Genomic DNA, 17820 nt, shown 5'->3' with positions numbered 1-17820 from the left:
GTAGAAGTAACTTTGGGTGTACCACTGGGAAGTGTGTTGGGAGCCTTGAGGTTCATGTTTTATATTAATGGCCTTGCACAGAATATTAATAGTAACGTCAGGCTTTTTGCAGATGATGCAGTTATCTGCAATGAAGACCATCTGAAAGAAGCTGCATAAATGTTCAGTAAGATCTTGACAAGACTTCAAAATGGTGCAAAGATTAGCAACTTGCTCTCAGTGTTGAGAAATTTAAAACTATGCACTTAAAAACAAAGTTGTATCCTAAGACTATAATATACACTGAGTCACTGTTGGAATCAGACAACTCATACAAATACCTGGATGGAACACTTCGTAAGGATATGAAATAGAATGACAACATAGGTTCAGTCATGGGTTAAGCAGGTGGTAGATATTGGTTTATTGGTAGAATACTGGGGAAGTGCAATCAGTCTACACAGAAGATCGTTTATAAATCACTCATGCGACCCGTCTTAGAATACTGCTCAAGTGTGTGCAACCCATACCAAATAGGACTAGCAGGGGATATTGAATGTATACAGAGAAGGGCAGCAAGAATGGTCACTGATTTGTTGAATCCATGGGAGAGTGTCACAGATATACGGAAGGAACCGAAGTGGCAGACTCTTGAAGAAGGCATAAACTATCCTGAGAAATTCTGTTACCAAAGTTTCAAGAACCAACTTCACATGGTGACTCTAGGAACACACTACAACCACCTACAAGCTGCTCACGTAAGAATCATGAGGGTAAGATTAGAATAATTACAGTATGCATTTAAACAATTATTCTTCCCACACTCCACACATGAATGGAATGAGAAGAAACCCTAATAACAGGTACAATGGGATCTACCCTCTGCCATGCACTTCAAGGTAGTTTCCAGAGTGTAGATGTAGATTTGGGAAGGATGGGGAGGAACCTTGGTTTTGTCCTTTTCAAAGAGGCCATCCCAGTGTTTGCATTAAGCAATTTAGGGGGAAAAAATTACACGAAACTGGATGACTGGATAGGGATTTTAACAACCATCCTTCTGCAAACATACTGAGAGAATTCTGTGTTATTTCAAAATGTGTTCTATTTCTATGCACAATCTACATTAATTTTGTTTGATGATGAGTTGTGTACCAAGGGTGGTGTATGGAGTACTAGATACAAAAAGAGGGAGTATGACTCCACAGATATCACCAGTTAATCTCACCTAACATCATAATACGAAATTTTTTGTGAGTATCTCAATCAAGGGTTGCCACCGATGACTGCAATGAAGAAATAAATTTCTATGCACAATCTACATTAATTTTGTTTGATGATGAGTTGTGTACCAAGGGTGGTGTATGGAGTACTAGATACAAAAAGAGGGAGTATGACTCCACATATTTCACCAGTTAATCTCACCTCACATCATAATACAAAATTTTTTGTGAGTATCTCAATCAAGGGTTGCCACCAATGACTGCAATGAAGAAATAAATAGAAAATTTCAATTTTAATTTCAAAGCAATTGCTCTACCAAGACAACTAGCACATTCAGTGAGCACATTATAACATTTTTAAATGAGAAAGTATTGCCAGTTAGAATTATATGTGACTTACCAAAATCATTTGATTCTGGTAATCTTATCATTTTATTCACTTCCATGAAATGTGTAGTTTAGCACATGCAGGGTTCAATTGCTATTCAAAAAACAGGATACCCAAAGTAACAAAATTCACTTCAAATAGTTAAGGGGAATACCACAGGACATTAATAGGGAGAAGTTATAATGGAGATTTCACAGTGCTCTGTTATGGATCCACTACTGTCCTTGTTCTAGTATTTTATTTGAAATAGGCAACAAAATTAGTCCTTTTTGTATATAACAATACTGATGTCAAGTTAAGTAACAAAGCATCAACATTTTGTTAAAGTTGTTCGGTTTTGCAAAAATGGGTTAGCTTTGCAAATCTCATCCAGTTTTGCACAATCAATACCACCACACTTCCGTTAGTGTACTGGAGCAACAAGAAATAATGAAAAAGTTCAAAGTTTTTGAAGTGCATATTGATGAATACCTTATGTGGAAAACATACAGTACACCTGCTAAAACATTTTAGTTCATTTGCTGTAAGAATAATTAGCAACTTCAGAGACATTGAAATCAGTAATTTAAGACATTTTGCATTTTTTAATTCTTTGGTATCACATGGTACAATATTGTGTGGTAGCTCATTATATAAGCAAAAATGACTGTTATGAATAAATTATTAGAAGGAAGAAGTGATCTTCAATGTACTCTATCGATGGCATAAAAAAGGATGAAATGTACAACTGTAAGACTTAGTCAGTAAATGAAAAGCTCATATCAACTCAAAGGTTGTTTGAACACCACACTGTTTAACTCAGTATGGTCCTAATGTAGGTGCTACGTCCTTGATTTCCTCTGACCTTTAAACCAACTTGTGCACCAAGTTGTATGGGATTTAGAGTTTAATGTGTTTCCAAACCATGCAACACCTTGGCATTCTCCACTTTAAAAAAATCACTCCCACAACCCATAAAAGCGACAAAAAATTCTACGACCTATTAGGGATCAAATCCCTGGTCTTTGATTTAGCAGTTGCCCACTAAGCCATTGAGCCACAGAAATAAAATGCTTGGCAGGGAGCAAATGCATTTTCAAACACTGAGTAACACTGTTTATCATTAACAGTTCCATAATTCTGAAAAATATAAATAAGCAGTCAATTACAAATCTGTAGAGCAACTTCAACATTTGCTGCACTTCTACATTCCAGATCAATATGTTTATCACGAATGTGTTGTCTGGGACAAATAACTAACTACTGACTGACTGGTTTATCAACTAGGCTAAAATGAAGGAAAAAGGAATGGACTTACAGAGGATATTACAGGAAGACTATGACCGAAAACCAGACTACCAGCAGTAATATGTGTGTATAATGACTGGATGTATAAAAACCATGTATTACCTGTAAATGGAATGCCATGTATTTGATCCAGCACATGGAGCTGTTGGGTGAAGCTAGAACAAGACGGTCAAAGTCATCTGCAGACTGTGGTACAAGTTGCGAATCAGCAAGACGTCTTTCTGCTTCTCGTAGTTTCTCCTCTTCCTGACGAGCTAGCTCACGTCGTTCAGCTGCTGATAATTTTTTCCGCTTTTTGCTACTAACCTGAACAGCAAAATATTACAGTGGAGCAATGGTAATGAGATATTTAGAATATTCAATAACTCTATGATATGATATATGATATGATTAATTAGAAGGTAAAACCATCTACTCATTTTTCTTGTCCAGCATGTGCAACATGATGCTGCAGGTTCTGCAAACATAGTAATTACTTGGAATCAAATAATGGCAACAGTTGCACTTTTATTTTCGATCACCATGTATGGTTTCAGACACCAAGGCCATTTTCAAGTGGTTATGAGTCTATCACGGGAGCAAACAACAGACTCATAATCACTGGAAATTAGTCTTGGCAGTGAAAACCAGTCATAATGATCAAGAACGGAAGTGCAATTGGTGCTGTTAGTTGATTCCAGCCTTCTATTCAGCTCAAAAGATGTGTAGATATAATATGTAAAATTATGCAAAATTTTTACAGGCTGCCTTGACTGTGTCATTCCACCAAGCTGTTTGCTTCCTCCTACTTTTACACACTACTGTTCCAAGACATTCTTTAGCCACTTCTAGTACTGTGTCCCTGTACCTTGTCCATACAGTCATTGGAAAAGGAATGGACAAGGTACAGGGACACAGTACTAGAAGTGGCTAAAGAATGTCTTGGAACAGTAGTGTGTAAAAGTAGGAGGAAGCAAACAGCTTGGTGGAACGACACAGTCAAGGCAGCCTGTAAAAGGAAAAAGAAGGCGTATAAAAAATGGCTACATACTAGAACTCAGGTAGACAGAGAAAGTTATGTTGAAGAAAGAAACAAAGCCAAACAGATAATTGCAGCATCCAAGAAGAAATCTTGGGAAGACTTTGGAAACAGGTTGGAGACATTGGGTCAAGCTGCTGGAAAACCATTCTGGAGTGTAATTAGCAGTCTTCGAAAGGGAGGTAAGAAGGAAATGACAAGTATTTTGGACAGGTCAGGAAAACTGCTGGTGAATCCTGTGGATGCCTTGGGCAGATGGAGGGAATATTTTGAAGAGTTGCTCAATGTAGGTGAAAATACAATCAGTAATGTTTCAGATTTCGGGGTAGAATGGGATAGGAATGGTGATGGAAATAGGATCACATTTGAGGAAGTGGAGAAAATGGTCAATAGATTGCAGTGCAATAAAGCAGCTGGGGTGGATGAAATTAAGTCGGAACTCATCAAGTACAGTGGAATGTCAGGTCTTAAATGGCTACACAGGATAATTGAAATGGCCTGGGAGTCGGGACAGGTTCCATCAGATTGGACAAAAGCAGTAATCACACCAATCTTTAAACATGGAAACAGAAAAGATTGTAACAACTACAGAGGTATCTCTTTAATCAGCGTTGTGGGTAAAATCTTCTCAGGTATTGTTGAAAGGAAAGTGCGAGTATTAGTTGAGGAGCAATTGGATGAAAATCAGTGTGGGTTTAGGCCTCTTAGAGGTTGTCAGGACCAGATCTTTAGCTTACGACAAATAATGGAGAAGTGTTATGAGTGGAACAGGGAATTGTATCTATGCTTTATAGATCTAGAAAAGGCATATGACCGGGTTCCTAGGAGGAAGTTATTGTCTGTTCTACGAGATTATGGAATAGGAGGCAAACTTTTGCAAGCAATTAAAGGTCTTTACATGGATAGTCAGGCAGTAGTTAGAGTTGACGGTAAACTGAGTTCATGGTTCAGAGTAGTTTCAGGGGTAAGACAAGGCTGCAACCTGTCTCCACTGTTGTTCATATTATTTATGGATCATATGTTGAAAACAATAGACTGGCTGGGTGAGATTAAGATATGTGAACACAAATTAAGCAGTCTTGCATATGCGGATGACTTAGTTGTGATGGCAGATTCGATTGAAAGTTTGCAGAGTAATATTTCAGAGCTAGATCAGAAATGTAAGGACTATGGTATGAAGATTAGCATCTCCAAAACGAAAGTAATGTCAGTGGGAAAGAAATATAAACTGATTGAATGCCAAATAGGAGGAACAAAGTTAGAACAGGTGGACGGTTTCAAGTACTTAGGATGCATATTCTCACAGGATGGCAACATAGTGAAAGAACTGGAAGCGAGGTGTAGCAAGGCTAATGCAGTGAGCGCTCAGCTACGATCTACTCTCTTCTGCAAGAAGGAAGTCAGTACCAAGACTAAGTTATCTGTGCACCGTTTAATCTTTCGACCAACTTTGTTGTATGGGAGCGAAAGCTGGGTGGATTCAGGTTACCTTATCAATAAGGTTGAGGTTACGGATATGAAAGTAGCTAGGATGATTGCAGGTACTAGTAGATTGGAACAATGGCAGGAGGGTGTCCACAATGAGGATATCAAAGAAAAACTGGGAATGAACTCTATAGATGTAGCAGTCAGGGTGAACAGGCTTAGATGGTGGGGTCATGTTACACGCATGGGAGAAGCAAGGTTACCCAAGAGACTCATGGGTTCAGCAGTAGAGGGTAGGAGGAGTCGGGGCAGACCAAGGAGAAGGTACCTGGATTCGGTTAAGAATGATTTTGAAGTAATAGGTTTAACATCAGAAGAGGCACCAATGTTAGCACTGAATAGGGGATCATGGAGGAATTTTATAAGGGGGGCTATGCTCCAGACTGAACGCTGAAAGGCATAATCAGTCTTAAACGATGATGATGATGATGATGATGATGATGATGAAGAGGCATCACTAATTTCAGTTTTACAGCTAAAATAATGTGCTTCTTATCTTCCACATATCTTTTCTGCTTGTATTATAATTAATATTACTTAACAATAAAACCTAATTTGTAAATTTCTGCCATCTTATTTTTTCTGATGTTGATTTCAAGTTAAAAGCGTGTCTGAACTAAGAACAGATGCTGCTGCAATCCCTGGAATAATTAATGAAGTGGCTACAGTGCAAGTAACTCATTCCACATTTTCTGCTGAAGTATATAATGTACTAACTTGGCTGAATTAAATCTACATGCATTTGGCTCACCATATATCCTATACATATTGTAAAGAAAATAAGGAATTTGTAAATAAGCAATTGTGGTTCATCAAGAAAGCAGTACATAAAGCACAATTCTACAGACTTGAAGTAGCGTTACTCACTTCTTGGTCATCACCCTCATCACTGGAACTCTCATTCTGTGCCTGAACAACTCTTACAGCTGGTAACATGGATGGATCAGCATTCCAAATAAATGTAGTGCCTGAGCCCAAGGGTTTGACTTCAGTTCCAGTACAATCTGTGTGAAAAGAGGAATCTTTTAATTTCTTCTTTGGGGACAGTGGAAACTCTGGACAACCACTGACTGAGTCTTGAAGATGAGATTCATCAGGATGGACACACTCACTATCAGTTTCCTCCTTAAAACTGCTGTGAGGCACCTGTAATTTTCTTTTGGGAGGAGAAGTCTCATTGTTTTTGTTAGTAGTGGCTTCCTTCGCCTTACTCGGTGTTGCTATGCTTTTACTTCCATGACTGTCAAGGAGACTGCACTGCTGTTCTGTCTCTGAAATTTTCCTCTTTCTGTTTTTTTGCCTTTTGTCACTGTTAATATCGGTGACACCTGCATCAACTCCACTGCTCTCCAATTCCTTTTTGATTCCAACGTCTTCTATCAGAAGTTGTTTCTTCTCAACATCAGACCCTTCCATAATGTCCACTGATACAATTTCAGATTTATTTTCAGTACCAGAATTTTTAGCCACCAGCATGTCATGGTATAACATATTTGTTTTTTTCAGAAGTTGTGGCTTTGTTACATAAGTTTTTGGCAGGACAATGATGAGATCATTTTCAACACTAGAAAACAAAAATGTATGAAAATACATTTTTTTAAAAACTCAACAAATAACTATGTACAACTAAGAACAATCCAAAATTAGAGATAGCTGAAAAATAGCTAATATAAAAAACTTTCAGTCACCATTAAAGGTTCGACACATCTTACAGCAAAAAAGTATCCACCTAAAGTTTTTGACAAAATGAAAACCATTTTATTAAAAAGTCCCTCAAAATAACACTATCTCAATTTAATGTCCTTCATCTTTAATAGTAGTGCTGAAATTCAAGAATTTTACTGTAAATCATCGCTTTATTTCACAATGAAAGCTGTTCTACTGTAACTGTGTACTGATAAACAAAGAATATTGAAATCTTCACAAACAAGCATTTTTTCACTGCAGTCTTGTCAATGAAGACCATAAAAGGGCGAAAAGGAGGGGAAAATTCAAGTGTGTTCCCACTCTCTCTACACCACTAAGTCATAGGAAACAATTACATGCTGTTTCACAACTGTACCAACCCAGCTGCAGCACATCTTGTAAATTACTGGTGAGACAGTGCACAAACACACCTTGGGAGTGATTATTTTCTAAAAAATACATTGTGTGCAGACATTTCTGGGATGCATTTATTTTCCACAAAATGTGTTAACACCAAACAGAAAACAGATATTAGTTAATAAAACTACAAATACAAAGAGAATCCACATAAAACTCCACACACCACCTTGCGCTGCTTGTAGGGTAATCGATTGTTGGTCATTCTATAAGAATGTTGTTGTTTCCTTGGGGAAAGGTCAGTTCCGCAGCATAAGAAATGCTCGCTCTTCACTTTACATGCAAAATAATTGACTGTACCCTCCACAGCATTCTCTGTTCAATTCTCACATGTCAATACACAAAATAACTTCACTGTTTTTAAAATGAGCACACTGCCATTTGAATGTATTGTCGTTTATTTAATTACAACCCAGGTTTTGGCCTTTTACGCCATTTTCAATTCAAGTGACTGAGTCACTCAGTCACTTGAAAATGGCATAAAAGGCTGAAACCTGGGTCGTAATCAAATAAACGACAAATCAGTGAAATGGCAGTGTGTTCATTTAAAAATTATAGTACGACTGTTACTCAGCAACATCAAAAACTGTTTACCAACTTCACTGTGCCCATGTTTAAATAGTGGAGAGACTTTCAGTTTATTAAGTGAGAACTTATTTGCTGCGATTAAGAGTGTTCCTATAAACAAGGCTGTGAGAATGGTATTGTCAGTGACCTATGCAATGCTAGTGAGAAAGGAATACCTGGCTTGATAAATGGCAGTTATTTGAGAAAAGATGGGATAGCTGATAGTGTCAGAAGCAGAAGATGCTGTGTTGTTCGTGCATCTTACAGAAAAGCGTGCACTAGAACTAAGTCAATTAAAAGATTTCTAAGAGAGGCTGTTTCAGAGGAATGGCCTTCAACATCAGCTGGCATGAAACATTTGCAAATCATCTGAATGGAAATTTGATTTTAAAACTAGCTGTCTGATTTGTGCAGCAGCTATTGCTGATGAATTTTTGATAAACAGAAGAAAAAAATCCAAATATGTTGGCAAAAGTTTCAAAGTGTTTATCCTTCAATTACAATCATGTAATTACAGTTTGTGCAGAAGAGAGGAGGGATGAATGGGGAGACATCATCTGAAGATGTATCTCTCTGTTGGGGATATACACATTGAACATGGAAGATATCACGGGGACTGCTTTAAAGAGTTCTTTGTAGGCTCAGCACCTGAGGATGAAAGCAAAGGAGGAATGGTTAAGCTCTTCAGCAAAGTTCCTACACAAAGGAAGACAATATCTGACAACTTCACTAACTCCTCGACTCCGGCAGAGAAGGTTGTACAGCCTGGCGAGAAAATTTTTCTGGAAATTCACCAAGTGCCTGAACATCAGTGAGATCTGAATTAACTCCTGTATGCTCCATTCTTAAAAGCATCAACAAAACCAAATCCAGATCTCACCTCAATGCTGTCAACTACTGGACCCCCACAGAAGCACTCTAAAAGAGTTTATTTACAGGTGTATTAATTTTCTGTTTTATACAAATGCTTTTTAAAAACAATTTCTTGTTACTTGCAGGTGTTTGGTTACTTATTTATAGATACAACAATGGCTCAATGACCCCCCCCCCCCCCCCCCCCCCGGCCACAAACCGAGTGGGGATGGAGCTGAGGGGAGGATGGATTGCTCTACCCATGACAACAGAAGACCCAGTAGCACGCAAAGCTATACTCAACAATAACTTTTGCAGATGTTCTACTGGATGTGGGGGCAATGCTGATACTGAAAAATTGGTATTAAATGTTCCATAGCATGTGCCACAGTATGTGTATGAATGGTGCACCATTACTCAATCTGCAAGATGATGACAATGATGATGCAACTTTTGATTTTGGAAATCTACCCATTCGAGATAAGATGTTATTTTATAATTACTAACAATATTATGAAACGGAAAGTTGCCACTCATCAAGTAGCAGAGAAGCTGAGTCGCAGATAGGCACAACAAAAAGACTTTCACAAATAAAGCTTTCGGCCAGTAATGCCTTCGAAACTTCCTGGCGGATTAAAACTGTGTGCCGGACCGAGGAAAATTCATATCAGCGCACACTCCACTGCAGAGTGAAAATCTCATTCTAGTAATGCCTTCGTCAGAAAAAAACACACTGCCAGTTGCCTGAGATGGCAGTCATGCATGCGTGTGTGTGTCATCATTTTTGATGAAGGCCTTACTGGCTGAAAGCTATATTTGTGACAGTCTTTTAGTTGTGCCTATATGCGGATCAGCACCTGCGTTATATGGTGTGTGGCAACTTTCCTTTTCATAATATTGTCACATTCTATCCTGGATTTTCCACTGATTGATTTATAACTAATAATGTAGATTTTCTGTTATTTCTTAGTGGGCCCTAAACCAGTTTTATACCATTAAAACACTATTTTTAATAATTTGTGATTTTTTTGCCCTCTGCAATCCACAAATTATTAGTTGCAGAGAAAAAATGAGAAGGCTCTTTTTTGAATTAAATTTGATGTTGTTTAATTTTTTACGGGGAAACATTTTTAACGGAAGCCGAGTTTTTGCGTTATTCAAGAAAAACATAAAAAAGTGACCTTTGACCCTTTGACTGCTGGACGAGCACCATCTGCTTGCTGCGCATAATCCGGCTCCCTGCGCTAAGTGCCTGTCCCTCGGAGCCACTGACGTGACTGGAGCGGCCTGATCTGTGCTGAATAGTTGTGGACTGATTATGACTTGTGCAGAGCCAGTGTGAATTTTTGGTAACTTTGAGCTGTAATATCTCAGGCAATAGTTCTTGTAAAGAAATGAAATATGGCCATCATGTACAACTTTACGCACTCTCTTAAGAACAACAATGAAAAGAATTTTATAAGCCATATTGAGCCAGAAAATTGCAGGTAAAATCGGCCAAAAAAATATGTGCCTCAAAAAATTTCGAAGTTTGGCTTCTTGCATCTCCTGGACTAATGTTATGACAAATGTGAAACTTGGCACGTACTAACCTAACATCACAAGGTTCTCAAATATAAAGTTTCATTTGAGTAGCACTTTCCAGTACTGAATAAAGTAAGCACAAAATTGAAGATTTTGTAAAAAGTAAAAATGCGGTATTTTCGATCTCATTTTGCTAAAAAACTATGTTCTGTAAAACATTCCAAGCAGTTTAATTGGAATGAAAGTTGGGTGCAAAAATCAGACCTGTAAACAATGTAACCTTTGGATTCACATAACTAGTAGAGTGAACACACAATGAAAATGAAATTTAGAGTGCAATAGACTGATAGCACAAAGATGTGGAATAAAAATTTTTATTCCTCTACTATTTTCCAATAATCTACAAATTAGTTGAAAAGATGTCGATTTTTATGAAAAGATGAAAGCAGAGTATATTCGATCCTTCTTTTACAAATATCGTATTCTATTAATGCTTCAAAACCAGTTTTATTCGAACAAACAATTTTAAGCCCCCCACCTTCCCCAGAAAAGTGAGTTTAATTTCTAATGTTGGTGAACAACAGCAGCAAAGATGCAAGAAAAACTGCACTGAGAACAGAGTTTTTTAACTTTGGCATGTTATTCCTTGTTGATCAAAGGCGTTTGAAATCAGATATGGGAAACAGATTTTATACAAGTAGGCGGAATGTAATTTATATTTGTACTACTAAGTATGTTATGTGTTAATAATTTAAATGCATCGTACACAGATTAATATATGGGTTTTGCTATACTGGTGCAATGTACTTGGCGTTATTAAATTTACCACAGTACAGATATTGCGTGATCTCAATCACCAAGTACATTTATTTGCCAGCAAACTGCTACATACAAAGAAGTCATGCACTGTTTGAATAATTTTACACCTGTTGCATCTATTTCCCAAAGTTCTTTTCAATACGAGCTTTGGACCGGCACTGGCAAAGTTAAATATAGATTTATTTATTTATATTTTTTTTACATTTTTTTGCCTTTTTTACTAATTCATTCAGAAGTGTCAATAAATTTTCTCAGATTTAATTCCCAATGATTAGTAATGCTCATGTCTCTCCATGAATCACAGAGGATTCTTGTCATTACAGCACCTTCCCCTACCAGCATTTTTCCATTCTGTAGCATATTTTTTTACAATCTCCCTCACGAGAGAGAGGTGAAACTCTGCTAGTGCCATTTTTCGCCCTGTTACCGACCAGTGCAGAGCATTAGCATTTAGAATGCATAAATTCAGAATTTGAAAAAAATATTTCTTGTACCATTTCACAGTCTTCGCACTGATCCCACTGAGCTCAGTTAAATGTCACAATGGTCAACTGCACCCATACTCAAATTGTAATCTAAAATACATTGTGGTTTCTTTATTTTTTTTGCCAGTATTTCTGTCAGTCTTCTCTGTTTCAACCATTTGTGTTGTGTGACTTGTGGTCAACATGCACACCTCTCTCTTGTCGCACCATTTGATAGCAAGGATCTTGTCAGTGAACTTAAACTCAGTTTCTCCTCATTTTAATTTCTTCTGCAGTTTTGGCATGTTGCATCTATTCTTACGAACAGTGCCACATGTGGCTGTTCCATCGTTTTGAAGCCAGTGGAACAGGTCCGGGCTAGGGCACCAATTATCGCCATATAGAATACGGTCCCATAAGAGTTGCCACTGCATCGTCACTTTTCCCTAAATTGTGGAACCAAATTTCTGTTGTTGTACCTGTATATACAATAAAATCCAAAATATACCCACTGTGACGGTCATGTAGTACAAATGTCTTTATTCCGAATCTACTTTGCTTGGTTGCAATAAATTGCTTAAAAGATTATTGTCCTTTGAACAGCATGAGACTTTCATCTATACAAAGCTTGTCGTGTGGACAAAATGAATTACGAAATGTCTTACGAACTTTGCCAACAATCATCCTAATTTTAAATACACTGTTGCCTCCAATACTTGCAGAGTTATCATTGAAGTGTAGCATTCTCAGAAGTACACAAAAACGGTCTCGGGACATAATTTTGCTGAAAACTGGTATGTTCAAAAGTGTATCATCTCTGGACCAATAACCAGTACACTTGCACTATTAGAAAGCAAATAGCAATAAAACAATATATTTCCTCAAATCCAGTGTCTTTCCACTTTGACAGTAGAGAATTCATAGATTCTGTAGGATTTTCTGTGGTGTAAATGTAAAAGAGATTTATTTTATCTGCAATAAATTGCAACAGTTCTTCAGACATAAATATCACAAAAAATGAAAGAATGTTTGGGTCAGTATCCAGCTGCCATTTGTGTCCTGAACTTGAGTCATGAAAGTAACAGCTTAGCAGTTAGAAATCTGTTTTTTCCAAGTCAAACGTGTCACTTAAGAACACTCTTTTTTGAACCGTTTCACTGTCACTTTCTGATTCCTCAGATTCAGAGGAACTGCTTACTGTAATTCTTGCTCTCCCCTCTGATGTAAAGGACTGAGGACTACAGCTTTGAGATTCTGTTGAAGACTCATCACCGCTAGCAAACTCAGATAATTCACACTCACTGTTGCTCCTAGTGAACATATCCAGGATCTCTTTATCTCTGCAACCACGACGACGTGACATTTCTCCCATAGAAAACATGAAAACTGACGTAAACACGGGAAGCAAAGTCAATTCTGCAAAGAAGAAACATAGCAACAAACATATACACACTCTCAAACTATACAGTCAGACCACTGAAGAGCTACTGGAAGAGCAGCGTGGAAAGACAGCTCTGCACGTTTACGTGTCCATTGCACTCAGGTAGCTGTGACTCTGCGAGCCCAAACTCGTCCCTAGCAGTGAAAAGGCCGGTGGCACAGTACACATCAACACGTCCTTAGCGTTGTAGGGAAGACCCAACTGCTGTGCTTAAACATGTCGGACGTGCCAGGGGAATGGCGAGACATGACGAGTTAACACATCCACAGCAGTCAAAGGGTTAAATGCCACACCACCCCAATGCTCACCTCTCACAGACTGGGATTTTCAGTACGTTGATCATGACAATCTTCCCTACCATGGCACAAATATTTGCGACTACACAAATTTTCCCCCCTAAAGTTCCTTCATTGACTTGACTACCACAGGATACATTTATGATTACCTATAACGAATATGAATCATCCCATTCTAAATACAACACAATAAAATATAATATTTTTTGAACATCTCTGACTCCTTTTATTTCATAATCAGAAACGAGTTACTTATTGTTTCACTTTAGATGGTTTCTTAACTACCATTTAATTACAGTGCTAGCCCAAAAAGAATTACTAATCACTTAAGGTATAACAGAACTTCTTCAGCACCCAGTGAACCAAAACAATATTCATAACTGTGTTAGGATCCACAAGACATTGCCTTGCTATGTAGGTGAATTCTTGGAATTAGCTTACACATTTGGAAAAGTAGTCTGATAGTTACTATAAGTAGTTTCTAAAATACATCCATGTTGTGGGTACCAGCAACTAATAGGACATGGAACCAAATATTCCAGCATTAACACAGGTTCAAAAACACTTTACTGCCACTAATCAGAGGGTTCACAGTTCCCTTTAAGCATATAAATGTGTGAGTCATCGGTAGTATGCAAGTGACAGGACACACTAACAATATGTTCCAAAATGCTGTACACAAAGCAGGATTTTTCCGAGGCTCATACCTCAAGTTCTATTGGTGACAGAAAGGCAGTTTCACGTGTTTTTGGTAGCCCTTGGGCTAGGGACCATTGGATGTGATCTATGGGGTGCCCTAAGGGGTTATGGAGGCACCATTTAGTTCATGGGCAGCTCCTCAGAAAATCCAAAAAAGGTGTTTATCACCATTTTTTTGCCACCAGTAGTTGATATCTAAATAACTAACTGCAGCAAACTGCTCAAATTTTAAAGGTACATTTCTATTTCTAGGCATTTATCTAGAAGTTCCATCTTCCAATTTCAAAAAAATCTTTACCCATTATTGAGGAACACCCCAAAAACATGGTTTTGAGGGACCAAAACCAAGCTGCAGATTCCAAGATGGCTATGCACAGCAATCCTGATCTTGAACAATACTGAAAATTAGTTGTGTTATTTGAATTTAACATAAGTAAACTATCAAAATTTTACTCAGCTGTCAAGTTCTTTTCATACAAGTGGCATTACTTACTGCAGCAGGGAAAAGCAGAGAACCAGTGGAAAAATGCTCCTATCGAAGCACAAAAAAGGCGACTTTGCTTCTCTATAAAAGACTGATTGAAAAGTGGAGCACCAACTCCTATGTTCCTCATCAGCACATTCAAATTTTTTCCCAAAAATTTTGGCATAACAACATGTTCACATTCTTTTTTGCTAAGAGGTAAGATGACAGTAGCAGTGGGAAAGAGATGGAAAAGTAATAAAAACTGGAATACAGTAGACAGCGGTTGTGATATAGAAAGAGAGGAGACAATGGTAGTGTGAGAGAAAAAGAGAGACAATGTGGCAGAGGAATATCGTTAGCAGTGACAGAACAGTGCTAAGAAAGAGTTAAGGAACAGTGTTAGTGGGAGAGGAATAAAGAGAAGGAGAAATTGAAGCCAGTGACAATGAGAGGCAGAGTCTATGGCAATGATAACGAGGAAGTGAGAGATAGTAACAGTGAGAAAAAACAGCAGTAGCAGAAAGGAATGAATAAGATAGTAGTAGTAAGATAGAGCATGAGGAAGACAGTGACAGCAGACAGCAGTAGTAGGACTGAATGAATGAGACTGTGGCTACGAGAGAGGAGACAGGGACAGTTATAAAGATTTAAAGAAATAATGATGTTGAGTTGGGCTGAGTGAATGAGTGAGTGAGAATGGGCAAGTGGGAGCAGATGAGTGCAAGCGACTTACGACGATGGACTAGTGGGCATGAGTGAGTTACAGTTAAGGGAACTTGTGTGTTTTAAGGAAACTTACGCAAATGTGTTTGCATGCCAAAATTTTTGGGAAAATTTTTATAGGTGTTGAGGAAGATAGAATGAGGCAGCCAGTACCCCACTATTCAGAGTCTTTTAAAAAGGAGCAAATTCGCTTTTTGTGCTTCAGTAGGAGAATTTTTTACTGGTTTGCAGTATGTTCCAGTTTCACATCAGTTATTTGTAAACTCCTCCCAGCAAAGAAATAAAAGCCAAAAAGTAGCACATGGCACCCAGCAATAACATAATACATAGTATCATAATATATAACCACTTCAGTAAAAGTTCTTAAAAATACTTACAGTTGCAGGACAACTTTTGACACTTTTCCCAGGCTAAAGAGAAGTGTAAAAGGAAGTATATCATTGATATGTCGTCTGGTGGGGACTGATGCAAGATTGTACAAGCCAACTCCACGCAAGCTCACAATGACACATTCTGGTTTCACTAATAATGTCTCAGCACGTACACTGAGTCCAGCCTCTAACTCTGAAAGATCTAAAGGACCAATTATCTGATTATAATTCCAAAGAACACTTCTTATATACTTAACATAATGTATATATTCTATTGCAGGAATACCAGAAAAACATGAACTGTACAAAATATTCAGAGTAAGTAATTAACTTTAAAAAAAATGCAATTTTGTGTTCACATTGTATTACTAATAGCAGATTTTAAGAACATTTTTGAGCTCTACTATTTGCATACAAAGTAGCACAGGGAAATATAAAATTACAGCATTTGTAAAAATCAACATAAATAATACATGACAAGGAATGGATTTAGAAGATAAAGAACCACACAAACAGTAATCAACAGACAGCTTACCTTGGTTGGTGCCAATCCTATCTAGCACATCAGGGCGAAGAGTTACATCAACACAATTGTGCCCAACATCAACCATGATAACTTTACCTGTTACTTTTGCACCAACTTCTGTTTTGATATCTGCAAAAAAAGAAATATATACGAAGTAAAAATATTTAAAGTTCCACACAATAAAATGCATTAAAAACAGTTTTCTCAAAACCATACTGCACGGTTGCAGAATGTACTTCATTTAAATACAAGTGCCAACATTTTAAGGTTTAGGGATGGATGTACACAACACACTTCCACTGTTTCAGGTCTGGACAATAATTATCACTCCAGCTGAACTGCAAATCAATATATACAATAAAAGTAAGTGTATAGATAAAAAACTACTCACCAAGTGGAGGAGGAACACATAACTAAAAGGTATTACGTATGCACGCTTTCGGAGTCAGTAGCTCCTTCTTCTGGCAGAAGGGTTGAAGGGGAAGGAAGAGGGCTGAAGGAAAAGGACTGGTGAGGTTTAGGAAAAAGGGGAGAGTCCGGAAAAGTCATGCTCAACCCTGGGTCAGAGGTGACTTACCAGACTGGATGAGAAAGAAAGACTGATTGTTGGGGACTGCATCGAATGGGATTTGAAAAACTGAGAGCTTAGACGTGGAAGATAGGGTAATACACAAGACATAGATTAGTGCTAAAACATTGTGTACAAGTTAATAAGAGCAAAAAGCTAAGTGTGCTATATGTGATAGAGGTGGGAGGCAAAAAATAGGTTATAAAATGAAAGATGTAGGAAACTATAAAATGGAGTGAAGAAAGGAATACAGTAGACCCCTATTTTATGTTATTGTGGGGTCTAGACTTAAAAACCATAAAACTGAGGAAAATTCAGAATTGAGGAAAAAGTTAAAACCACCAAAATACAAACAAAAACATATGTAAATGGCATATATGATTAAAAACGATAATCCTCACCAATTTTACAAAATCTGTATAAGTGAAGGAAATTAAACGTACAATACTATGTTTATACAATAATCTGTCGCAATGAAATTCGTCAGTTCTTAAAAAAAAAAACTCGTCAAAACATTGAAATTGGTATCTGGTTACAAGGTAACTGAGTTATTTTCCAACATGCTACGACCACAAATAACCGCACTATTTTCCAACATGCTATGACCACAAATTATAAGTCAAAACATGCGTTCTTGAGACACGTTTTGTTTGTGTTTACCTGGAAAAAGTGAAAATTTATGAACATGGCCAATTAAACCAAAAACTGTGAAGTATGGTGATATGCATTGGAAACTGATATGTGGTGGTGCGTGTTTTCCTTCCGCAGCCAATGACAGTTTAATTGGGTCAAGTAGATTTCAAGCCGCATACGCACTGAGCTGGAAACACGTTTTCGAAACCTGTTTCCGTCTACCTGATGTGATGCCGTTTGGAAATATCTTTCGAAACATGGAAACATCTATCCATACCAGTGTTAGTATAGATCAAAGAAAACAATGTTTCCGGCCAGCTACCCCATATCACCACTGCACAAGTGTATGTTTATGCGTCACATTGTGTCATCTGTTGTATAGAGTTGTTAG

At 37.7% G+C, this 17820-nt stretch overlaps 1 protein-coding gene across 2 annotated transcripts in view; it reads right to left on the bottom strand.

Moving 5' to 3' along the window:
* The window catches only part of LOC124788100 (protein RRP5 homolog), a 178824-nt gene that overhangs the window by 39443 nt on the left and 121561 nt on the right, over window positions 1–17820 (bottom strand). For both annotated transcript variants that reach the window (XM_047255215.1, XM_047255216.1), the window contains 4 exons: window positions 16238–16357; window positions 15709–15904; window positions 6245–6941; window positions 2977–3180 (listed from right to left, as the gene is read on the bottom strand). In XM_047255215.1, coding sequence (XP_047111171.1) covers window positions 2977–3180; window positions 6245–6941; window positions 15709–15904; window positions 16238–16357 — 1217 coding nt within the window. The remainder of the gene's footprint in view (window positions 1–2976; window positions 3181–6244; window positions 6942–15708; window positions 15905–16237; window positions 16358–17820) is intronic.

Source organism: Schistocerca piceifrons, chromosome 3 (genome assembly GCF_021461385.2).
Source record: "Schistocerca piceifrons isolate TAMUIC-IGC-003096 chromosome 3, iqSchPice1.1, whole genome shotgun sequence".
NCBI classification, from domain to species: domain Eukaryota; kingdom Metazoa; phylum Arthropoda; class Insecta; order Orthoptera; family Acrididae; genus Schistocerca; species Schistocerca piceifrons.
Note: the sequence above shows the minus strand (reverse complement) of the source record. Positions and strands in the feature narration are given on the sequence as shown.